The following is a 26971-nucleotide window of genomic DNA, read 5'->3' on the forward strand; positions in this document are numbered from 1 at the left end:
AAAAGTCAACCAGTGGCACAGATTTTATCACGCGCTTGAACGCGCCAGAGAAGAATAATGCGCGTTTCGCCGGAAAAAGGAGTTTATGAATAGACCCAACTCAGCATTATATGAATGTATATTATTACAACAATGAGAAATGTGTGGATTTTAGCTTAGAGTCATTCACCAAAGGGAAAATTTGAACAGCAGACAGACACAGCTATTATAACATTTTTTATAACTCTTAGCCGCATTATTACCTTAGACAAAAGACAGAGCACTATTTCTAGCGTATTCTTTACTCAATATTGTAGTGAAATATTAGCTTCTGATATCTCGAAAAATTTGAATTTAACAAAAATATGATTCACACTATCAACATTTGTGATAGAAAAAGATTTACTCTAAGAAATCCAAGGTTGTAGTGTTGTTCGCGATGACAGACAAACTGTTTCTGACTAGATTTTAGGGTAAAAACTATCCAGATATTGTTTCATTGGCAAATTTCTTTAATATTACATGAAGAGAAATTATAATTTTATAAATTATTTCATTTTCCCAAGAGAGGTCAACATATGGCATAACAGGGTGTTTAAAAGTTGCTTATAGAAAATATAAATAACATAATAATAAAAAATTTGATCTCTTGTGGAAAGGTCAAACCTATTTTACCATAAGTTGAAAAATTGAAAAATTAAAATGTGAAAAATACATAAAGAAACTTTGTACTTTAAAGTGTATAAAAAATAGTCGGTCATCATAAATTCATTATTTTTATTTATTGTTTTTTATTCTCCCTGTCTGAAATTGCAAACCCTCTTCATGCCTTACTCGTTGATTGGTCGACTCTCGTGCGTTTCAGCGAATGGGCAGCTAAGTGAGTATATATGTATATATTCAGTACCGTTAATGCATGCAGCGTATTATAATAACGGCGATGATGTTTGCATGTTAATGCTGCTGTGCACAGCAACATCATATCACTCTGCACGAGGAAATTTGCAATGCCTTTTTGCTCACTCGAGGCTTAAATTGCTGCGCTCGCGCCGAGTAAATTTCAATTTGTAACTCTCGAGATTGAAGCACTCCATACAGCCGACATACAGAGAAAAAGATATGCACACATGAATTATTCAAAACGCGACGCCTCACGCCAAATTTTGATAAGCTCGCTCAAAGCTGCCGTATTTTACAATCCACACCGATGTTTCATTTTTTTTCTGACGCAGCAATGCCCTGTTGCCTAGCACCAAATTTGAGTGAGATTATTTCAGAGTTTTCGTTGGCGCACACCTCTTCCATGCAGCGAAACTCGAATTTTCGTGTACCACCGGGGTATCATAAATCAATACAACGACGGACACATAAAATTTACGCAGGAATGTTCATTTTGAGCATACGAGGCCAAATAACGTTAAATATTTTTTTTTAAATTCTAGAGCATTTTTCAGTTGCTAAAAATACAAAATTATTCATGCTTTCATAAAATGCTAATCACTTAGTAGAGACTATATACAGTTTCAGGTAAATTCTCCTTGGCTAAAAAAAGGATAAAGACTAGCAGACAAAAATTATAACATCGAATGCCCGAAAATTTGGGATTTTTAAAGATTTTTCCTAGTTAAATTGTCTTTAGATACTTTATAATGCCAAAAGAAAACCAAGGTCTAAATATTCTTTTGAACAATCGATTTCCTCGAATTTAAGTAATGGGTGCTGATGCTGATTGCGCCTGATTTTGAGGCTGCTCTTATTGTTAGAAGCACTGTCGAGTTTTATTTTGTACTGACATAAATTGCTTCTCTCATTACTGCCAGGTTAAATTTTAATCACTCAACAAATTAAATGTCTGCATAGCTTTTTAGTGCTTCAATATCCAGAAACAGGAAATTATACATGCGCAATCAGATTGAATACTGCAGAAAATTAAAAGAATGTTGATGGTAAAAAACAATCAAAAAGTTCTGAAGCCCATAAAATGATTAAATTTGAGGTAAATCAACATTGGAATTACGAATATCGACCTTTCATAGTGGATTCGATTTTTTGGGAACAATAATTTTGCCATTTTCCATGTTTTATGAGAAAAATTAAAAAAAATGTAAATTTAACCTGTAATCCGATTTCGGATAAACATGAAACGATTCATGCTTAACATTATTTGTATTTTTTTTTCTTCCGATAGTCGCTCACTCACATCAGGAAAATAGGTTACATAGGCAGCCAGCATGTACACGGAAAACGCGCGGGTTGCATATCAACTCGGAAGTAAGGCACACAGCAAATCGTTTGTCTTCACAATAACGACTGCACGTGTATAACAAGAAAGCTAAACAATTCTGCAGAAGGTTACAGAGGCTAGTAAAGTAAATGAACACTCCCCTGGAGATTACGCTGCACAGCGACATACAATCGCGTTTGCATTTTTATATCTTAAGAGCTTACAGCTTTTCCAAGTGACAAAATCTCTGCTCTTCGGAATTAAAAGTGAGCAGAGCATATCGCAACTTTTGCAATTAATGCGCTAACCAGGGCTGAAATTAAATTAACGCTACCAAGCGTGCTGGCACATGTAAAAAGTTACAAGGAACTTGACAAATAACTTTTTAATGGTCTAAAAGCCAATGAGCTGATGTAAACGGGTTAAAAAGCGCCGAGTAAGGAGCAATGTTTCAATTTCTCGGCGCACAAGACTTTCTTTAGTCCCATTATCGAGGGCGCACGGCCGGGATTGTTAAGCTGAGCCGGTAGCTGCTAGAGAGAGAGAGAAAGAGAAAAAAGGAGGACGACGGGAGATGGGAACAAGATGTTGGCGAAGAGGAAGCAATTGCGCGCTCCGGCTCTCGCTATCTCAGCCTTATTGAGCAAACTGTCACCGATCGGGTGAGCGGAATTCCAATGCGGCAAAGAGACGACGTCTAGGGGCGCGTGTGTAATTAAACTCGGTTAACTCGGGCAAAAATCAGCGCCGGCATAAACTAAACACAAACAAAGTCAGTCAGCCGCCCTGCACTGGGCGGCTCTTTTAATTAAGAATGAAAAGTTTCGCTGACTCTCTTTGCCACTGCTCCGGTGCTTTCTTTCTCACTCGCTCTCTTTCTCTCTGCCTACTCCAGGCCTCTCGTCGTCGGGTGAGAAATGTTTAAGTGTTATGAAAACTCGGGCCCTTTTAACCAGAAAACTTTTCAGGCTAGAGCGAAATTAACATGAACTATAATGAAGTGCGACTGGCTGTTGGTGGAAATGCAAGCCTGCCGCGCTTAACTAATCACCTTGAATCGCCGACACGAGAGATTAAGGTCCGTTGCAATGCAAACGGGCAAAGTGAGTTTCCGTGGCTTTTTCATTCTTTTCCGGTTCAGCAGCCAACCGAAAGTGTTTACACCAACAATAGGGTAAATAAAGTCAAGTTTGCATAAACTTGACAGATGAAGTTTGAGCACGCCTGTGCATGCCAGAGAGATTTTAATGAGAGATCCAAAACTTTGGCCTGCTGAATGGAAAGTCCTCAAAGCCAATCCAAGTTTCTCCCGTTCTCTTCGAATTTTTGATCTTCTCTGCCGTTTAAGCCAAAGTAGGCAAACTTTTCCAGCCATAATATTTGCTGATCAAATGCAAAACTGTTTTTGTAGATCATCTTTTAACTTGGGTGAAATTTGCTCACAAGTGTTTTTTGAAATTTCCTCCTCCTGTTTCTAACCAAGTTAATATTCTTGGAAAATCTAGAGTCAAATATTTAACTTGAGATTATTAATTTTGTAAAACGCCCTCTTATCAAATAATAAATTCTTTTGACCTTTGAATTTTCTGAGAGCTCAAATATGGAACTTCCCTGCTCCCTGCCAAGCATGAGCGGAAAATTCCACTGAGTTCACTATGAAATTTAAATTTAAATTTTTAAACTTTATTGACATGAATATTTAAAATGGTAAATCAATGCATGGGCGAAATATACTCGGGCAATTTTTTATTTAAGAGCGAAAAACATCAACCGAGCACAGTTAAACAATAAACAATGCAAGGGAAGTGCAAGAGAAAAAAAGAATGGAACAGAGGGTCGTAAAGCTGGTGCCGAGATTTGACGGCTAGTTGGTCTCGCGGGTGGCACGCGGGCCAAACGGTCGCGCATCAAAAGTTTGCAAATTGCCGGTGGCGGCGACGACAATTAAAATTATTATCGCGCACAGCGTCGCACAATACTGTTAATTAAAAAAACAAGCTGCTCGTAAAGCGCGAGCGATGAGATTTTACGGCTAATTCCTGATCATAACGCCGCGCACGCCGATAATAAAAGGACGCGGACGGGCGGGCCAGGCGGCAGCCGTGGCAGAGGGCGAAATTTCAATTAAGGTGCAGGCTGAAAACACGCACACATCAGACAGCTAGGCGAGGCCTTTGCTTCGCTCGGCTGGCTTTATTGCCGACGCGCACAAAGTCAAAGGCGATTCCCTTTATTGTGGCTCAACCGTGTAATAAAAGAGCGCGCCCGCGTGCGCCAGCTCTTCCAGCCTATTTATGCGTTTTCTAATTACGTTTTTTGCTGCAATTTAGCGCCCGACGCTTAAGTGGCTGTCACACTGCGCTCCGCTCGGCTGGTTGCACAATTAGCCAAACTTTGGTGCCGCGCTCGCCGACGTGCGGCAATCGTTTTTAGCTTGACGCGCATTCTAAGGCTGCGTTCGCATCCTTCCGCCATTCTGATTCCTGCTTTTTAGCTACTATTTGGAATTTCGATCACTTGAATTGGTCGCGGTGCGAGATTGTTCTTCTGCTCTTCAAATAGACTCTCAAGTGGCTCAAAATTAGGTTTCTTTTTTATAGAACGGTTTGTACAAGTGAGAAAAGCGCCCTCCAGCTGCAGCAATCAGGGCTAAACATTTAGGATTTTTTGGCTTGCTAATATATTTATCAAGAAAGTATAAAACAGAAGTGATGAGATTTACAGCTCACTTCGAAAAGACAAGAACAATGAATTTAGGTACTCACCGGCACATCGTTGATGTAGAAAGTGAGATTGGCACTGGGTCTGGAGATTCCTGACGTGCAGTTTGCCCTGAGCACGTCGCCGACTTCGTAATCAGGCCGTTCGGCAGTCACCACAGGTCTCTTGTCGGGCAGCGCTTAATGAAAGAAAAGGTCAAAAGTTTCGCAAACATCTAGGAAGCAGCTCAAGGCCGGGCAAATAAATAGAGCATTTTGTTACAACTGCGGAGGCATGGAGGAAAGGCAAAATGATGAATCGACTACTCAATGGAAATTGGCTTCTTGTCAAAGGGGCTCTCGTTTTGATATACCTAATAGATTTGTTGACTTTTCCGACCGCTCGCGAGAGATTTTTTAAATGACCGCTCCTAGCCTCCGCGATTACTTCAAAAGCCATTAGCTACAATCACAGCTAGGGAATCTATCACGATTACGGGAAACACGCCAACCTTTTGTACAAATGAATCATGGCGGAAAAGTGGGGATCGTTGCGCAAAAGGTGACAATTTCATATCGTGCTCGTTCGACTTTAAAAGCTGCTGCGTACATTCTCTTCCTCTGTCGCTCTCCTTTTTTATATTTTAATAAAAGTTTGCTCTTACCTACGACTGTGATGTAATGCGACACGAAGTCGGTGCTGAAAGAGGGCGCGTCTGCGGACACCTCGCAGCTGTAGTTGCCAGCTAAATTGAAGCCAACGTCCACCAGCCGAACTTTGTTGTCGTGAGATTGTTCCCTCTGAAAATTTATCACCTCTCTTAATAAATTTGCGCTTGCGGCTGAAATTACTTTTTTTCCCCCGTGTCCCATCAATTTTTGCCAGATTGGAAACGTGAAAATTTGCCAGGATTTATGGTTTTGCAAAGTTTTGATTCACTTTATTATCACACCAAATTACGCAATGGATTTGACAAGGCAATCCTCTCCTGAGCCAGTTTAATTTTCCAGTTATCATTACGCTTTGCAAAATGATGGTTTGAATGATGACTCTACATCAGTTTTTAAATACATATAACAAATTTTGGTCGCTTTTGTTTTAAGCGCTTTAATTGAAAAAATTTTTATATTGTAGACAGTTACGCGTAATAGAAATTAAAATTTTACCGTCGAGTACAATGCTAAATTATGTGGCATTCCTTTAGACCCATAAATTCGCGGTGTGCGAGACAGCCAAATTTTTCCGGACGTTCCAGTATTCGCATTTCGAATTCTGGTGTGGAAACATCATGCCATGCAAATAGCGACGCGTATTTTTCGAAGTAATAAAACGCCGAGAGAACGCGAGTGCAACCATAAATTACTCGCATAAAAGGGCGCGAAATCGGGCGCTTTTAGCGGGCCATAATTCACCTGCAGCGCGACGGTGCACCGAGCGTTCACTCTGTTCTAGCACTCTCGGCTGAAATAATTGAAGATAAAATTTGACTAATGGCAGCAGCAGCGGCGGCGGCGGTGGTGGTGGCGGCCGCGGCAAAAGTGCGAAAAAGCTGCGAGCGTCGCCTGCTGCGCCGATTCTCTCAAACAATGGCGTGACCCTCATGCCACTGTTGACGGGGAAAAATGCAACTGGCGCACACAATGGTCGGCAATTTGTTCCAGCAGCGCGCGGCACTAAAACGGCAATACATGTAGACACTGCGTTAATAATAAATTAGGCCTCCATATTCGCAAAATCAATATCGCTCTCCTCTCGCGATTCTGGCCACGCACTCTCGCTCCTCTCACTTCCTCTCTTTGCACTGCTCAGCCCATTTGGCCCACTTTTTCAGATAGCCACAAAGTGTCCCTAACAAATACTTGTAATCCCAATCAAAATTGAAAATCAAGCACTCCAACATGGCCATTCGTAAAGAACAAAGTTAAAACCTTGTGTAAAATTTGAAATCTTGACTTGAAGCTGACATACATAACAACTAAAATTATTGTCAGATATATGTAAATCAATTCGTGGATAGCAATTTTTAAATCACGGGCATTCATTCTGATATTTGACCATTTTAAGAGGTAACAGGGCCAAAAAGATTTTTTTTTTAAATAGCTTTCAAGATAGGATGGAATTTATAAGCTTTTGAATTTATGTTTGGAAGTTTTGTCTCTGGCAGGGCGAGTTGCAGGAAAAAAGATTTCGTCACTTGCTTTACTTTTGCTTCTCAAATTGCGTGCAGTCGATTGTTTAGAGCGGCTGGCGATTAAAATATTCTCTTTGGCTTTCAATTTTTGTTTGACTGTCTCAGTTCTGAGGCACTGAAAGAGATTGCTGTCCAACACAAGAACGTGTGAGATTATTTGTTTCTCTCAACTCTGCACGCACGGCCAGCTAATTGTTTTTCATGCAAAAAGAGAAATTTTTCGAGTATTTCTTGCTTTATATTTGATTTAAATTAGTTAAACATATCTGAGCCAATGTCTCCCAAAGCAGTAGAAAGTTATCCTAAAAGTTTTGTGTGGCAATCTCTTTGCTCAAAAATAAAATAATTAATCAATCACTGTTATGATTTAATTTGGGAGAGTTCTTAATCACCTTCTCAAAGTTTAGATAAAAAATAAGATATAATAAGTGACAAAACTCACTTCAGCTGATTGCGAGTATTCCAAGAAATACCAAAGGCACTCTATAACATTGGGGGACAATTTCATTTTGAGACGAATTGGGGCTCTCGCGAATTCCTGCACGAAAGTGTGCCTCGCCTCGTTTTTCTCTGCGCCGTCGACGACGGAGCGTCGTCAAGGCGGCTGGCTGATTTATTTTTTCCACGTGGTTTCAGACGCAGGAAAATTATTGAGGCAGTCGCGCTGAAAGTAAGTAGACGTCGAGGAAGTCGCCTTTATCAGTGCTGGGCCTGGCTGGGGGAAAAATGACTGCACACCGATTCCTCTCGGCGCATTGCTCCCGCAGCCAGAGATCACAAGAAAAAACGCACGAACAGAATTGCTCCGATGGAAAATCTGGCAGCGTATGCAAATAATTATTAAAAGACCCTCGACATCTCCCTGGCCAGTTTATTTTCGCCGTTGTGTGTTGCCTGTGACGTCAAATGATGCTGCTGCATGGCTGTGGAGATGTTTTATTAATGTTCGCCCGAATGGAAGCGGCCGTCATCAAATGGTGAGCGTTTTGTCGATGTCACTGCGTGATGGTTTCCGTCTTTCAAGCTTCCTACGCGTCTACGTTTATTGGCCTGATTTATATTTCCTCGCTTATCATTTATTTCTCTTGTCCAAATCAAACCATTGTGGCGTCTTCTCGCCACTACCGTCCTAATAACTATTTTGCATTTAACCTGTATCGCCAGGTGGCAGTACAAAGGTGCGACAAGCAGTGCACCCTTACTGCACCTTAAGCCTCGCACCAAAGCAGTCGCAACACAATATTCTCTCTCCGGCTAGGATGAGATTTGGTGCGAGAAAATTCCACAAAAACTATTTCCCATTAGAGCCGAACTACGGGGTAAGTGTCATAATTGTAATGTTATGTTTTTATTGTTATAATTATTTGTTGTAAATGTGATTTTTGATTATCTATGTAATTTCACAGTCTTGGTCTTGATCTTGATCTTAATTACTAAACCACGAGACATAATTAAAAGACGAATTACTACATAGAAGAATACGAATTTCTGTCACGGCTCCACGTACCCCACACCATTAAACAGCCAATGTTGCTTTACGGAACAAAAATCTCATATTTAATTTTGTGGATTTTGTTTTAAGACTTTAGAGTCAGCTGGCTTGCTGATGGATGCTGAAATTGGCTGAAATTGCGATACAAACTAGTGCATAATCAATACCTTGAACAAATTTTTAAATACTGACTGTACAATAATTGAAAAAATTCTGAGATTTAATTTCCTTGTTAAACATCTTAAAATTTTAATACTGCTGGGTTTTAGTCTTTATTCCATACATTCACTTGCGGGAAAATTTTAATTTGATTTTAACACACCATATCCCATATCAAAATGATTGTAATTGATTTTTTCAGCAAACGTCGTTAAATCGTATACAATTAGTGACGTCAAAGCCTTGGCAACGTTGTGATCCACAAAAAAATCTGTATTTCACTTTGCAAGAAGGAAACTTAAATAGAAACGGCCACCCAAGACCCATGGGTAAAAAGAAGCAATAAATCCCAGCGCAGGTGCGCCATGAGTGTTCTTTTTGCACTTTTCTCTCCAACTTGCACACATACACAGCCAAGCAGAAATGGAAAGATTTTCTCATTTGCCTCGCATTCGAATTCCTAGATTAAAAACGGGGTTTCATTTAGCAAGCTGCCTCTTGGAGAAAAAAAGCAAGCAGCGCTGCTGTGCAAAGAAAAATCCATTTGAGCGACAACAAATCGATGCCTTCGGCTGCAGGAAAAAAGGTGTGGTTTTTTAATATTTATGTCGCACCGAATAAACAGCATTTTCATATTATTATTATTTGGGATGCACGTTTGCAGATAAATTAATTTTGATGTTTGAACGTAAACATAACAGCTGAGAAGGTTGGTACAAAAGACAGGTTTAATTGCGATATAAATTATTCCGTTATTAATAACGACTGTGCCATTGTGCATGCATGAAGCGTGGCTAACCCTGCGCGCTAGCTCTAGTTCAAACAGATAAAGCGATATTAATGTGAAACTTGTTAGAGCTGATTAAATTTATTGCCGCACGCCAGCTTTCCTCTTTCACCTCTCGTGTCCTGGCTTAGCTGATTCGTATATCGCACGCGCGCAAAAAAGCCTTGAACGGTAAATTACACAATTTCATAAAAAATGATGTCATAATTTTACCACGCACGCTTATCTTACTATTTGACTTAAGCAATAAAATTACCATTTCCCTAAATCAACGAAATTTAAATTTTGTGTTTTAGCACCCTGGAAATCATTGTCAACAGGAAATGAATTTTTAGAACCAGGCTTACTGATGCGTAATCATGTGTAATAATTTTATATGCGTAACACGTAACATAGCGTCTATTGGTGGAATCATCAATGAATTACTTTTAAGGTCATTTTCCGTTATTGATTAGGACAAAGAATTGTAAGTTATTTGAAATTGAATTATAGCTTACTAGATGATCCGAAATAAAAAATCATTTTGAATTCAAAATTTGATAAATTTGTATATTTGATTTGAATTTAATTAACAAACGCTGTAACCGGCAGTTGATGAGTTTGGCTGTTCCATTGAAAAACAAAATTTCATTTTCATTGTAATTGTAGCCAATACCAAAACCTCTCAATCCTTTATTCAGAATTATAATAATACAATCAAAATGTTTGTATCATCTTGGCTGTTCTGTATATAAAAAATGCTTTGATCGACGAGATCATGATCCTGCAATGCTCGTTCATTATTATGTGTGCGTATTGGCTGCTTTAAGGTTTGATTTATGCACTCGGTGCGATCGTGCACACGACCATCCAATCGCGAGTCTATTGAAAAATAAAAATGCTTCGCTGATGATTCCAGCAACGCCAACTCTATATTCATGAGAAGCTGCCAGAGCCTGCAATCTACGGAACTTTACAGCCTTCCTTATCCGAGACGGGGCGTGATTGCAGCCTGCATTTATTTCACAGGCTGCTTGGGAATTTCAATTCGACTCAGGCTTATGCACAAATCAGTCCAAGAAGCAGTGCTACTCAATAATTCTTCTCTCCTGGTTGTAGTATGTATATTTTGCTCTTTTCTTCGCATGTAACGTGAAGGTGAATTTTTATCATTTTGCCGTCAAATTTTATTTGGAGAGGAATAAATCTCGATAAAAGTGCGGTTTAAGCTGCTATCAGCTTGTGATGCTGAGTAAGAGCTTTGACCCAAAACACATTCTTAATCCTCTGCACTGCTAATGCTAACAACGCTGGTGCACAAGTGTTCCCCAGGATTAATTTTGCTCAAAAAGGGACCGCTGAAGAATGCTGGCCGCAGTGCAGGCGGATCCCACCCTTCAGGCTGCGGACAACACATATTTTTATTAACAAAACGCACGCGGGTGCGGGGCGGCGGCTGGCATGTGCAATCAAGCGTGCGGCACATTTACATGGCCGTTTAATTAATTAAGCAAGCGGCGGCTAACAAGACGTGACTGCATCGGTGGTGGCTAATGCACGCTCGCGGGGGTTGATGAACAGCGCCAGACCACACCCTTATTTTTAACCACCCTCACTCGCTCGCGCGCGCTAACGAGACGGCCCTTTTTGCTCAGTGTGTTGTTGCGTCCTAACGAGATGAAGAGCCGCGATTATTATCAGATTACCGGCACCATCATTTACTCGTGAACTGAAAATCATCGCTCCCGCCGTCGCTGCGAGCTGATGGATCGTTCCTTTTGGCCAAAATAAAGAAAAACAACGTTTTCGTCGGATTATTTGCATAATATGCTAAACGCATTCTCGCGACAGCCGAATTTTTTTTCATGGAATAATAATTTCTAATAGCAGAGAGTTAAACCGCTCAGCCCACGTACTTTGGTGAAACCATGAAATGAAAGGGAGCAGAGATTCTCTCTGGATAATTAAAGAAACTCTGGGGCTGTTTGGCTAAAAGTTTCTGTACTGCTCTCTATTGCGCTGCGGAGTTCATGAGAAGGCGTGTTTGCGTAATCTAGAAAGAGGCTTCAAAAGGGGTTATAGTGCAGAATGTAAAATCATCTACATCACCGATGAATGGATATTTCATATGAATAGCTGGTTATGTATCCGGAATTGATAGGAATCATAATTGAATGAGAAAATTACTGTGAAATGGTTAGAACCTGATTCAATTCATTTATGAAAATGACGATTTAGAACCAAAAAGGTAATGGGAGACCGTTCAATTAATGACAATTGGTATCAATCAAGGAGTAAAAATTACGCGCAGTTCAAAAGGTTCAAAATTTGTTTTATTAACTGTTTGTTGCTCAGTTTGCCCAGCTCTATATAGATAAAGGAAATACATCTCAGAGGTTTTTTTCTAAATTCAATGTTTTTCTACTGCAAAAGAAATGTTTCGAAATTAAAGACTATTTCTCAGAAATCCCTAGTAATAATGCAAAAACATCGAATTGTGACCATACCGGGGATGAGTTGATTGTGCGGCACATTCTAAAATGAGGGAGTGATTTCCTGATATTTCACAATTCACACTTCACTAATACGCCGCATAGTCTTCTCGACAGTTCATCTGTCAATTTTGTAATTAACTTCTGCCCTCCTTCATCTCATACTTCCCTTTATTTCCTCCCTCATTGATTTTTGTTTGATGATTTAGATTATTTTTTTTAAATCTGTTGAAATATATACAGCGTTGGTACCTATAGATAATAGTTTCAATCTGAAAACTATTTTTTTCAAGATTTACGTAGAAATGAAATTTTTGGTAACTCTCCAAAATTTTCAAAAAAACATTACTCTTCTTCTCATCTGCTGAAATGACATTGATTAACGTAACAATTTACATCAAGCCATCAAAATGGGACGCGCACATAATGTCTCTTTCCCGGCAAGCAGATGAACCATTCCCGCATGGTTTCATCATCCAATCTTGACTTTTACACACGTACAGTTGAGGCTTTAATAAAACGCTTCTGGTGATAAAACATGAAAATCTCACAAAACCGCAGAGCGCGTAATATAGCAAAACGCAATCAACAGGGTCCCATTAATTAAGCTCCGCGGTGCCTGGAAAGTAAGTCGTTCATTCGCCGAGCGCGGGAAAAAGCTGGCCAAAAATAAAATTAATTTTTGATACGCACTCCCGCGTGAAAGGATATTAACTTGGCACTTAAATTTTAATTACCGATCTGGGTCGGAATTGGCCGCACCTGCGCGCGTCTGCTAAAAAAAGTCGCTTTCTCCGCGATAAAAATGTATCCGGCACCGTTGCCGACTTTATTGTGGCCGAGCGGGCGTTTTACTATCCGAATTAATTACAGCAGGGTGTGGTTTAATAAAAAGCACATCAGCACCCGAAAACATAAAACCGTACAACACAAACATACTCTGATACAAACACGACGGCGGAAAAACGACGCGCCAGGGCACACGTGCTTGTTCGCGGGGCAAATTAATATGCGTCGTAATTTATCCCAGCAAGTATTTTTGTCACACTTTTCCCCAACGGGGAAGGGAGCGGTATTCTAGCTGCGATGATTTTGTATTTCATACATCACGTGCTTTCGCTGCGTTGAAGAGAAACAAACGAAACGATCAAAGCATAGAAGCGGGGAAATTGCTCAGCCGGTCCGATTCGGCGAAAAAGTTTGCGAGTTTAGCCAAGCGTTAATGCATTGTTCAAAGCAACGCAGGGGTGTAAACCTCTGGCTTAATTTCAGCGTAAAAGGACTAAAATCCGTGGCCCCAAGGGCAAAAGGCGGGTGGGCACACATGCTATAGCTGGCGCGCTCTCCGAGTTTTGCGGCTCTGTTTACAACTCGTCGGAAGCCACTGGCAATAATAAAATGGCCCAACTGGATCAAATGCAATAATAAACACACACACAGGCCGACCGGCCAACTGGCGGACGTCACAATTTTGTCGGCCCATCAAAAGGACAAAGGACGGAATCCTTTGTAGTCTTTGCCACTGGAGGACGGTGATGTAATTGGCAGTGACAAGAAATGTATTTGCTGCCCCTCCTTCATTGTGCGTGCGTGTGTTTTGTGCTCTTTTGTGCGCTCGTCCAATCTAACTGCGTGTGTGGCTGATTTATCGCGATATACCTGCTCTGACACTTTTGCAACCCACTTATTACCCGTCAGCAAACATGAACTAAATGTTGTTCTGTTGTCAACTCACTTCCTTGTCACCCCTGTGATTATTCACGTGCATTGCAGCTTTGTTGCGAAATGAGAGTTGTAATTCACAGGCACCTATTTATAAGGGGATTTCAATAGCTCGAATATCTCCAATGAAATTTGTAGAAAACGACTGTGCAGATATGAATGAATCAAGATAATACTGCTACTTTTTAAGCTTTCCTAGCTGAAACAGTGACTTCAACTAATTTAAAATATTTATTTAAAGATAAGTTTAGTATGATTAATATCATGTTTGCAATCAAGTCTACTTAAATAAAATCCCCTCTCTTATTTATTTAAAGTGACCGCAAAATTCCCAATTCGCCATCTTGCTGAATTTCAACAAATTTCATATAAGCGTCGTCTTTAATTTAAAAAAAAATGCATGCATCACTATTTCTATTCAGCCAGAATCTTGTAAAAATCACCTGTGACAAAAATATTTTACAATTCATTACTTTTAGTAGCTTAACATCAGTGAAGTGAGATGATAATCTGCATGTTTCGCAATAATATTCTTGTTGTGCAATATGTTTGTATGAACTTGAGCGAAGACAAAGAAGTCACGTGTTGGATTGAATATCCGGTTAAAGTAGTCTCTGCGTTTACTAATTAAGATTTGGACTGATTCGATAGTTTAGCGGGTTAGCTAGAAGCGGCTTTGCCTTTATTTTTTCAAAACGCCTGCGAAGCACCTCGGTTCCTTTTCCTTTGGTTTACTCCCGAGACCCGTGCTCAGTATATTATCTTTGAAACGAGAAGACAAAGTCTGAAAGTATCAGCGAGTTTCACTTCTTGCGCGGGTGAGACAAACTCAAACTTAATCCCTGGCGTTATCAAATTATTTAAATAATTAATCAGGTTGAGTAAGAGCGCGTCTAATTATCACCAAGAAAATGTCTCGTGAAGTACCAAACAGCCTTAAGAAGGGCGGGAGCAGGGGGAAGAGCAGTGGGTGGGGGTGGACGAGCACATTACGTGCATGTGCCTCTCGCTTTTCGCGCTTCTAATAAGGAAAGTGTAGTGGCGGAACGTGACTCAGATTTCGGCCTAATTTGCCTCGCCTCATTACCGCAGCAATAGGCTGCTTTAGCACACACGCAGTTTTTTATTTTGCTGGCGCAAATAGCTGTTTTGTTTGCAGCACCAAAACCAGCACACAACAGCGCCGCAGTTTGGATACTTTGGCCTCGTGATATGATTCTATTCTACAGACATGGCAAAAGAGGATGAAAAGTTTGTGGGCGAAATACACCTGCTTTTGGACCATTGAGATTCAGAGGGGAAGCTCAAACGTTTGAAGCGTGACTTTTTCGCCGACAATAATAAAAAGGAGCTTATTTTAGGCACTTGAAAGGATGTTATTGCTATACATATTTCGCCGGCAAGCACCATAATTAGAGACACTCGTCATTGTGCTCAGTTAAAAGCCTGCGCTTTGCTTTTCCTTTTGCAACAGAGCGAAGAGGAAAAGAAAGTGGCGAATGACTCTCAGCAGAGATGAAAGGGTTGTTTTGAGCTGGCAAGTTGGGAGATCAAATAACATCGGCGAGGAATGTTATAAAATAAACAGTTTGATGAAAAGGACGATGAGGGTAGCACATGAGAACGTCGTAAAAAATCCCCGAAGAAAGTGCAATCACATGGAGCGGTGCTCATGTGTATCTGTCTGTTCGTGTATGCATGTGCTCCCATTTCAACAACAATCGTTCAAATTTTTATGATCTTTAAGGGGTGAACTCTCTATCATCTACAATCTACAATGACTTTAGATTTATTTTGTTAAAACGAGCATTTTTTCTGCACACCATTATGGAGTTTGTGATAAGAGAAATTTAATTCAAGCGAATAAAAAATAATGAAAAAGCCAAGATAATAGTAATAATTCTAGAGTTTACAGATTTGTATTTTGTATTTTTTGTATTATAAACATCAGCACAGAAATTGAGTATTTTCGAAGTTCTATCCGCGTATTTACAAACTATATATTTATTTTGCATTAGTCCTATTAAAATTATTTATTACATTGATGAATTACATTTGTGCGTTAGTTGAGAACATGCTTCATTCCTTCCTGTTTTTATTGTGTTTTAAGTTATTCATGTTCTTAAAGGCTTTGATTGAACAAAATATTTTTCATAAAAAAATTGATATGTCCTAAAAAAATCAATCAATGCTAGAATTTCCAAGTCTTACTCAACCTTGTTGATTATTTAAACTGTGGAATATTAGCATATTTTAACGACTCAGAGGCATTTTAATGCTAAGTCTTTTCCTTTACTGCAAGCTAAACGTTAGTGTTACACGCAAACCTCCAATCCATTTAACGAGCATAGTTACATTGGATCTCTGAGATCTACTTGATAGTGCAGCTGTGTCGAAATTTCAACAGCGGTTAAAGCGCAATTTCTCAATATTGCGAGTGGAAAAATCCAATTAGAGAGGCGAGTGCGAGGCAAGACACCGTGATTATCGCAGTGAATCAATCGAATTTCAATTACTCTGGCGATTTAATTCAATTTACGCCCGGCTCATCCACCCCCGGGGCCCGGCGCCGCCCTCCAGGGGGTGCTCGCGTGATGGATGAGAGCGCAGATTTCGGTTGGTCGGCGCGCTGTGAGTACTCACGTCGATATTCAGCCCCTGAAACGGAAACATCTCGGTGGATGGCGTCTCGTTGGGCACATGCCTGAAGAACTCGCGGTTGCCTCGGTACCACTTGACGGAGTAGAGCGGCGCTCCCTCGAGGTCGTACTCACAAATTAGAGTGATGGCGCTTCCTCGCCGCACCACGCCGTTTCCGGGACGGGTAACCAATCGAACGTCTTTCAGCGCCAAGCCACCTGCAACAAATCCCATCACCTTTACAAAAGTATCCTTGTTGAAATTGATTGTATTCAGCCATTCACTTAACTGAGAAAATTTAATGGTTTAAGTGTTTCTGGGGAAACTTGTAATAGGAACGAATAATTGTTTTTATCCTTTGGAAGATTTAGATGTGGCCCCCAACCTGTATTTCAAGAACATGGACCTATTTTTCAGAGCAAGCACTTATTTTAAAAGTTAGACCTACAGTTTCAAACGTTTAGCTCTGATTGAAAGCAACCACAGACAAACGGTTTCAACTGTCAGAAGCACTTCTTTAAGAATATTGTGATCTTTAAAATGATACCGTAGATTAAATTTTCCAATTTTGGACAGCCAATCAGCATTTAAAAGGTCTTTTCCAAGCTTTTTTAGGCTCAAATGTTCCCCGTAGCTCCCTTGTCCCACGCATGCACCTTAAATATTCACAAATTTTAACAACTTAAAAGTGCCATAATAAAATACGAAGATGGAAACCAAAAATATTTCGTGCAACATGGGCTGTCTTTTCTTAATTAAAAGCATAAGTTTCCACAGAGCTGAAAACGTCCTCCCAACGTAACAATGTATATGTATTGTGAAGCAAAGAAATATTTCGATATTAGCTAGCCATCCTGAATTAAATTTAAGCTCAGAGTAAAGCCATTCAGTTTATTTACATTTAAATGTATCTTCTATACTACAGCTACTCACAATAAAGAATGTTATTAAATCCTACATAAAATTATGTAGGAGAAGAAATGTATGTGAGAAGAAATTATAACACAACAGAATAAAAGCATCCACAGATAGTTTAATAAAATTAAAGTGTATCGCCCCATATATTAATACATATATTAATTAATTCGCTCGCCTTACGCACGTCGAGTTTATTTTGCATTTGCCTGCACGCATGATGAATCGAGCACGGCATTAATCAGCCGCAAATTAAAGGAAATACCAGCACTTTGATGTGTTTGTCAAGTAATTAGTCAACTCGTGAGACATTTTCAAAGGTATAAAAGCGCACGCTTGAAAGCGTTCGATTTAAGGCGCAAGACGCGAACGGTGGCAAATGTATGTCGATACAATATTTACGTCAATCACCAGCAAATATCGAAACTTCCAGATTGATGTTTGTTCGGTGAAGTCTGATAAAATCCCGTTAAAGCGGCTGGAACATTTGTTTGTTATTTGTATGAAAGTGGCGCATACCTCCGGAAGTAGACCGGAGGGGGAGACTAATTAATTATCAAAGGCGGGAATTTGCATATAGATTCCTCCGACAGTGATAATACACGTGAGCCGAGTGGGAGCGGCCATTAGTATGCACGCGCTCAAATGGATTGTGTATTTAATAATCCACTCGCAGGCCGCAAAACTTGAATGCCCTAAAAGCCAATTGTGCAGCTGCTTGCGGGCCGCGTTGGTTTATTCTGCTCTTTCGCTCGCTGTTTGTGCCACCGAGCATTTTACGGTGCAAATTTCAATCAGTGAGAACCGAGGATACATTACCGGGGGCAAATCCTTTGAAATAACATACACACACGCCAGCCGCTGCATGCAAACGCGCGCGCGACACATTCCGCGCCCCTTTTTGACTCGGCCCTTTGTGTGTGTATGGGCTCGGCAAAAATTGAATTGGGTCAAATATAGGTACACGAATTTACAAAACGTCTCCACTGCTTTGACAAGTGAATTAAAAAGTTTTGCGCCGCATACATTCAAGTGCCGCTCTTTTATTTCAGTCCGACTGCAATGAGACCTGCTTTCCAAACGCTTCATCCACTTTGTTTTTCAGGCTGTAACAGAAATTTGAATATTCCATGACGAGCTTGGTATTCCAGACAGCAGACCTAGGTCGCAATCAAATTTTCACTCCATTCACTATTTACTTGTCCGTCCCTGTGGTAAATAAGCGACCATAATCATTTATAAACATGAGCCCTGCGATTGAATGGCGAGGTCTAAAATCAATTCAGCCACCTGCACAAGCACCATTAAAGCCGCCGCTTTTTCTCGGCGCCTTTTTTCGATCTCCGCCTGCTATCTTTGTTTTCCCGTGTCCTCTGACAATCCAATTGTCAAAAGAGTCTCCTCTTTTTTATCAGCGACCGCCCAGTTTGCTGGTGGAAACGACGTTTCTCCATTTCCCGCCGCTTTTATCGCCCGATGCAAAATTTCCAGCAGAGGACGAGTTGCAATAAAATTTGCGCCGGCTGCGAATAATTAAATCAGACCGCTCGAAATTATTGTGCATATGGTACTGCGCCCGAACGATCACTTGCGTCATTCCACCTTTTGCCAGATTGCACAGGCGCCTCGGGTTGCGCAATCTAATCATTCTTGACTTTTGCATATTTATCAGTTGCAACTTTTGAATAAATCAGGTTAGCCATATTAAATTAAAAATATTGATTAATTTCGATTTAAAAATTCAATATAAGAAAAATTGTCCGTATTTTAGTTTGGCTTTGAACCATGCATGCGTCATGCCATGCGTGACATTAAGTCGTCATTGCCTAACAATGAGAAGTTAATCATTTTGGATTCAATTATTTGTCATTGTGAATTCTGAGCTGTCAATTTTCAGCGTTTCAAGACTAAAACAATTGCTGGTTTCAGTCCAAGCGCTTTGCATCTTCATCCTCATCTCCAGAAATCATGAATTAGGACAACAGCAAAACAGTCAAAATTAGTGGAACAGTCAATAGCTAAAGGTTCGTTTACTTGTAAGATATAGACAATGTTTTAATCTAAACTTCAATTTCAATTTTCAATTAGCTTACAAATTGAGCAGTCCATTTTAAAAATATAAAGTGGTTGGTGATTGTTAATGCTGCTTAATGCATATTTTTTAGTGTTTTTCTCTCAGCACAGATTTGCCCCCTGCACAAACTATTCATTAAGTTATTTTTTACCATCAATCGTGACCATATCTCTGATTCACATTATATGTTTGTTTCTTCTCACTTAAATATCATATACAATAAATAAAATGTGTTTGTCAATTATATCATAATAAATGACCTGTCAAAAGGGGAAACAAGTGAGAAAGGGCACCACTTCTGACATACACCATGTTAAGACTTAACTCTGTGAAGAGCAAAGCCGAAGTGGGCCCATACTAAAACGACTAAAACATTTGAATTAGATCACAGACTAGCACTGAACGTAAGCCTTGCACAACTTTGGAAACTGGGCCGCGGAGCAGTCTTTTAGGGCTGGAGGCAAATCATTCCACTTTACTTACTTTGGCATATTAATACATAGAATCATACACCGAAGGACTGATTGGAAGAATAAAATATCCATAAATAAATTTACATTCCTTTTGGTGCACGAGGGGACTAAAGTGGCCGACTAAAATGCACCAGCCTGCAAAAAGCGGACATACGCGCGCAGCCAAACACATTTGTATGCAGATGGAAGGGCGTACAAAAAGCAGAGGAGTCGCCGACGCCGATAATTGAATCGAGCATCGAGCGATTCGCTCTCATATTTCGGTGGACGCTTTTCATCGGATCAAAAATGGTTCCGGCCGGCTTTGCCAGGGCGCAGCCGTTGAAAAATGATGCCATTGAACAGGCTGACGCGCGGTGTTCCGGCTTTGTTTGGGTCGACGGCTAGCTAATTCAGAGAAGTCGCCTTTTTCAACGCGCGGCAGCCGTTCCGGCTGTAAATCTTTCTAACGAGTAAATAATTAAATAAGGAAAAGTAGGAAAGAAGCAGCGTGTGCGCTGCTTGCACTCTTTGCGAGAATATTTGTGGAGTCGGGCAAGCGTTTGAATGTTTTATGGGACTCGTAAAAACTTTTTAATTCCCTCGCTAGATGGGAAAAAACGACATGCTCGAGCGCGACACACAAATTCAGACTGCATGCGCTTTATCCTCACGGCAGCGAAATAAAATCTCCTTCTGCCGGTGATTTCCGCGCGAGAATCGACTGGCTCTCTCATCTTCCCGTAGCGAGAGTTCAAATGAGCAAATGTTGACGGAGCTCTCGAGGGTTAATATTTAATCAAAGTTTGCTTAATTAAGAGAGCACGACGGCATGATCGAAATTTTTAGCTGTAATGAAAATTCAGAGCGCGCGCACGGCTGAATTTAATAGAGAGCCATCGTCGAACGGAGCTATTAATTCTCGAGAATTGGCAGTTTCGGGCCAGCAATTTCATCGCGTGCGGTAATGATGAATGAAATATGCAAGCGGCAACTCGAGATCAGTCATCAACGTCCTTGCGAGAGAAGCTAAAATTTGCGTGCTCGCAAGCAGAATCAATTCATTAGGAATATTTTTTTCATTATAATTATAAATATGAAACATATTTAGGGCGTATGTGTGTAAATGTAAACTACTTAAAATTAAAAGAGTAAGTAAGTAAAGAAAAAAATCTTCCCTTTGTTTGAAATCTGGGAATTGTGTCATCAAGCTTTCGTTGCCATTACCAAAATCACCTTGACTAATAAAAAGCATCTCTAATTTTATTGTATTTTGCGTTTAAGGTGATTGAAAATGCACCATCTCCAATGATAGAATAATCTTTAAAAATATATTTATTTTGAATATCATTCAAACAGTGTATTTTAAATTTTAATTTTTTCTGCTCAATTTTTCGTTAGACCTTAAAAAAGAAGGCTATGCTCTCTGACTTGACAAGAATTGTCAGGGACGTTTGAGTTTTTCAATAAAGCAGTGCTGGGAGGTCGAGGTGTTCAATTACCAGTCGAGGCCTAGTGAAGTGACACCAAGCACCACCCAGGGTAAATAAAATGCAAGCCGCTCGCAAGAATAGCGAGCAGTGCTATATGTGCTTGCTTTTCTCGCTGGAGCGGAAACGGCGGGCTTTCCTTCTTTTCTTTATTTCAGATGCATATCAAACTTTATATTAAAGCAGCCAGGCCCGGCGGCGTATTCAAATCACAAGCATATTTCACCGCCCGCTCTAATAAAGTCTCCCGCGCTTTTCCGCCACCCGAACTCGGCTCGTTTGCACGTTATTTTCTTATGCAAAAAATCCTTAATTTCCTTAAGATATTCATAAAAAAGCACGCGCGCTCTTCTTCATTTTCATAAAATTATAAAGAGAGGAAATTTATGATAGAAAAACTTTTCCGCTCGTCTTTTCTCCAGAGTCATCCATTGTGCCAGCGAGAAGAGGTAGAATTTTTTTGAATAGTCTATTCTCTCTTTCTCCGCTCTCTCTCCTTTCTTTCGGCGCGCAGCAAAAGCAGGCGCCACAAATTAAAAGGCTGCGAAATACATATTTCGCTCATGTATGTAATCTAAGTACTCAATCGATCATAAGAATTTGAAGGCATATGATTTCAATTAAGCTTTTTTATTACTTAAACAGCTAGCAATGGCAACACATATCGATATTGAGTAGATTTAAGAGATCAATGTCATTACTGCAATATCTACAAAACTTAAAATGCCATCTCTTGAGTTTTCTAATCTCATGCTTGTTGTGTTATATCAGTTTTTAGATAATTTAACTAAACTTTCAGTCGTATTAATTTATTGTAATTTGTATTTAAGCTTTGCGAAACTTTATTTTTGTAGCTTGTATCTTGGATGGTAGATTAAAAAATAAAATGAACTAAATAGATGTAAAAATTAGAACATAAATGTGATTTTTGTTTTGCAGGATCTATGTTACTCATATAGCTTACTAAGCATGTTCCAAAGTGGTTTATGGTGAAATAGAAAAACCTCGTAGTAAAAAATGGTTTTTATTCCTTTGTTTTGTAAGCTCAGATGAACTGTGGGAATTCAATTCAATTAATGTAAGAGAGCTTAGGTGCTCAAAAGGAGCAAGAGTAGAGGAGCCCGATGCACATTGTCATTAAAACCGTCTAACCGGCTAGAAAAGAGAATCCGCGGCAAGGAAGGAGCATTTCGCTGTCGCTGGTGCAAGATTGATTGCATTTTCTGCATCAGTTTCCGTCTAGCCGAGCGCGAAAATAATTAAATCGCATCGATTTATTGCCATTGGCACTTTACGAGCATAATGAATGGTGCACAGTAAAAATGCAAATGACAACAGCTTTTTGCTGCCGGACTGCCGCGCTCACGTCAAATCCAATTGATTTACTGCCTCGTAGCTGCGGCGTTATTGCTGATAAACTAGCTCTCTGTGATGTTTGAGTTTCTGATTTAATGCTCGATGGCGAAAAAAACCCAGCGTGAATCTGTACCTGATAAAATCCGTGGCTGGTTTATTAGGATGGAAATTTCGTCGTTCTATTCGCGGCTGGGTCCCTCGACGTGCGTGGCGTTTTATCAACGGCCCGGTCGCTTCGCACATGAATGTTCATTTGGTTCAAAATCTGTGCGGACCACTAGTGAACGCCGATGCAAACTAATCACAATTTCAGCTTTTTTAGCATCTACTATTTTTTTTTGCAGTTTCAGATATTTTTTATGATTCATTCGAGGATTCTCTCGAGGACAAACCGTACATTTTCCTTAGTAAAGAAAGTCAGAATATTTTAATTGCAATTCGGATATCTCATCTTAATATATAAGTAATTTTTTATAACCTAAGCTAAATTGGCAAGTGTTGTTCCCTAACATGATTGCATTCAAAATTAATTCAAGTTTTTTTTCCAAAGTTTTGCAATTGGAGTTTTTATCCTTTTTAAAACTGGCTGCAACAGGCACTTTTCCGTGCCACCAAGAGGATTCATTTCTATGCAAAGCCGATATTCTAGAGGTTATGTTTCTTTTGCAAGCTGGCTAATTATTTTAAACTCTGAGCATTTCTCACCAGGGAGTCGCTCTAGATGTATTACTTACCACGTCTTGCGTTCATTGCGAGTAAAGGTTTCTTATAAATAATTGAATCCGATTCCAATACCCAAGTTTGCAAAACAACAACAATACATTTTCCGGCACGGCGTATCGTATGATATTACACTCTAGCTTCGTAAAACAGCTCGGCAGCAATATAGCACGAGAGAGAGAGAGAGAGAGAGAGAGAGAGAGAGAGAGAAGCAGCAAAGACAAAAAAGTTCGCAATCAGATCCGACGCTGCAGAGGAGAGAGCGCGCGTAATAAAGTTCACGATGGGACTCGCCTCCTTTTTCTCGTTTTCCACAAGGACAATGACGTTTTTGGAAGGGGATCAAGAATTTTGTTTTGTATTCCATTTTGATTATGGAGCAATTTTATTGCTCTGCTGCGGGCCACCATATTTATTTTCCATTGCAAAGGCTTTTGTATATGTGCTGCCAGTTTTCTTTTAATTATGAGTGCCATTTTGATCACCGAGGAGTTTAAAATTAAATAAAAAGAATACGTTCAAAGAGCTCATTGATTGTGAACTCTGATCGTTTACTGTGTAATTTGAGATGATGATTTTTGTTCGTATTGTATTAGTTTCTTAAAACTACGTCAAATTAAGTCCATGTATTGCTCGATAGTTGGCCATATGAACAAGACTGACCTGTTTCATATGAATTTTCCTGTTCAACGCGTGCTTTCATACATTAAGCAACAGGGGCCAAAACATATGCAGCTGCCTTTGTTCGATTTTACCAAACACAAAGTCTCGTTGTTCATCCGGAAAGTTTTACGCTTGCTTACTTGCTCCTTGGCGGGCTCTCTGTTCTTCTGTGGCAAACTTTCACGATAATAATAATTGCCAAAATTTATACTTCCCGTCTCCCAGCCGACGAAATAACAAACTCTATTATGGACTGTGCAATGGAGTGGCGCGAAACGAGCTGAAACTAGTTGATTACCAACTCATCAAATATTGAAAACCCACTTTAAATCAACGGACGTGAGCGCTGGCAAAAAGTTGGCTGCTCGCGCGCTGATCGCTCCGTCAGCGGCGGCGCAGTCAAACTTTTGAAAATCTTGCGGCTCACGGGCAACGATCCCCATGAATGTGTAAGGATGTTAGATGGCTCTTGAAATATGCATGCAGTGTGTTTAGCATGCGTGTGTGTATGAGCTGCGAGACGCGTCTTCGCTGCTGCTCTCTATTCGCTCCAATACACACACAATAAGGAGCGAGCACCGACCTCGCGCGCCCATTGTGCGAGTGCGAACAGCGGTAAAAGCCGCCTTTGTGCGCCCGAATTTGCATTCGAATTTGCGTCTGCACTCTCTCCCGGCTCCGAATCCTATACGCGCTTTCTCACCTTCCTGTTTATTTCCTCGGAGAGCGCAAATCGCCGATTTCGCTCTCGCAAGAATAAGCAATGTGACACGCCGGACGAAAATGTGCGCGCCAACACACTTTTCCGTCCGTGGCACCAACCCGGAAAATTCGAGGGTTGCAGATCGTAATCGGCCAAAAGCGGGAAGTGCATCGTTGAGGATAATTTGTGTGGGATTCCGCTAAACAATATTGAATCAGGTATATTTTAAACGTTGAAAATCCTACGAATTTTTTACTTGCCTTGTTCAGTCTGATGACTTATTTGGCATACATGTATAGGGAATTTGAGCCGTAAAATAAAATGATTGCTGATTTATCTGCAAACTCATTTGTTTTGAACATATCAAAAGGCACTTTGCAAGTTTTTATTTTAATTTAATGATATATGAAATGGCTTTAAAATGTAAAAACAATCACGAAGAGGGTGGAAGAAATATTAAACTGTGTGAATAGCCGCTCGAATAAAAAAATTTAATCCCCAAATACACACAGTAGCTGGCTTAGGAATCAAACCACTTGATGATATTTCAATCTTTTTCACTTAAGCTTTCACAAACATGACGAATAAACACCTTACTGCAATGAAAAATGTAATTTTTATTCCGCAATTTTTCTAAAATATTTAAAATGCATAAGGCAAATTTGGTTTCAGTTGCAGCGGACGCAAGGAGGTGATGACTAAATTATTTGTGGGGGTGGGGGACAAATATATTCGCCGCTGCACAGTTGAGTCAAAATCCTCAAGGACCTGTCTTCCAACAAAGATATTTCAGTTATCAATACTATTTTTCTTTAATAACTATCGTGATCAGAAGAGAAATAGATTTTATAACTGCCCGCAATTTGCCGATTTCCATAATATGAAAGTACATCATTTTCAAAGTATCAGTCGTCCTAATGTCAGGAAACATATTATTGATTCAGATTGTCAGTTGAATTGAACAAGTTGAATGTGCCTGAGGAAAATAATAAGGAACCAATTTAATTGAAATATAAGTCCTCCTGACTTGAACAAATTGATTCAATATCCCGCGCACGATCCATCTTTTTTGAGTGTTTGCGTTCGGCCTAAAATCCGAGTCCCCTGGTTAGGTATGCAACGCGCACGACGCAGATAAATCCGACGTCTCGGGGCACCGCACAACAACAAGTGCCGGCGAAGGCATTTTTCTTGCTTCCTGCCCTGCTCGTCGGAACACGCACCCCGCCATCATTCATTTACATATCTCGCGCGCGCGGCGGGCGGCGTGCCGTGCACTTAAGTGTATTGCTCGTGCGGTGGTGGCGGCACCGGGCCGCTCGGAAAACGATAAACCAAACTCGCAGCTATAAAATTTATCTCTTAAAAACAACGTAGATTTAGACGCCCCACACCTTTGCCGTTTCGCCTCGCTCCGCGTTCATTTTTCGGCTGGGATATTTCCCCAACGCATAGCGTCTGATGCGCGAGAGGAAAATGCCTGTGAGGCTATCAATTCCGCTCCTTATCTAAACACAGACACATGCGCCCGTTCTAGGCAAAAAGCAAAATACTATCCATTCGCCATTTTGCGTTTCCTTCCTGCTTTTCGGGAACAAGATTGAATTTCCATTGAATTTTCCTCAAAATGCTCTTCCAATCTGGTTACCTTGGTAATCAACGTTGTCTTCCATTTTTTGCCGCAGTTTTCCCGGAAAGAAATTAATAATTAATTGTTTCTATCCATGGAATTTCTGGAGGATATTGGCGCTAAAAGTGACTAGGAGGCATCAGTATTGGAATGCGTAATTAAATTTAAACCAGCTCATCAAATGACAAGTATGCAGTCATACATATTTGCATGCAAAGTATTTATGATTAGATGGCTGCTCGGGTAGGCGAATATCGCGCAGGAAATCATGCAGCAGCATAGGAAAGGCATTTTCTTATAAAAAGCCCGTGTGCGCGTCAATTCCTTTCGTCGCAAAATTGCCTCAGCGCGCGGATGTTGTTATTTGGAATTGCCAAGCTTATTAAATTCCTTTGCGTATCAATTTGACACGCCAAAATTGTTATTTTGCAGCAGGTCTTGTTTTTCCCCCTTGCTGCTACAACTGTAACATGTCGTTTTAGGTAAGCTCGAGGATCACGTCCTGAATATGCATTAACGCAGCGAAAAATAATTAACAGGTTTGAAATTTTATTTCTAAGCAGATTTTTAAGGTATTGACTGATTTAAGAAAATTATAAATAT

The 26971-nt window shown here is 40.2% G+C and overlaps 1 protein-coding gene across 1 annotated transcript in view; it reads right to left on the bottom strand.

The window, feature by feature from the left end:
- LOC135947983 (uncharacterized) overlaps nt 1-26971 on the bottom strand; it is a 103461-nt gene that overhangs the window by 20809 nt on the left and 55681 nt on the right. The window contains exons 2-4 of the mRNA XM_065497009.1: nt 16369-16583; nt 5568-5703; nt 4969-5102 (exon numbers count right to left, since the gene is read on the bottom strand). Of these exons, the coding sequence (XP_065353081.1) occupies nt 4969-5102; nt 5568-5703; nt 16369-16583 (485 nt within the window). The remainder of the gene's footprint in view (nt 1-4968; nt 5103-5567; nt 5704-16368; nt 16584-26971) is intronic.

The sequence above is a fragment of the Cloeon dipterum genome, chromosome 1, assembly GCF_949628265.1.
Source record: "Cloeon dipterum chromosome 1, ieCloDipt1.1, whole genome shotgun sequence".
Taxonomy (NCBI): Eukaryota; Metazoa; Arthropoda; class Insecta; order Ephemeroptera; family Baetidae; genus Cloeon; species Cloeon dipterum.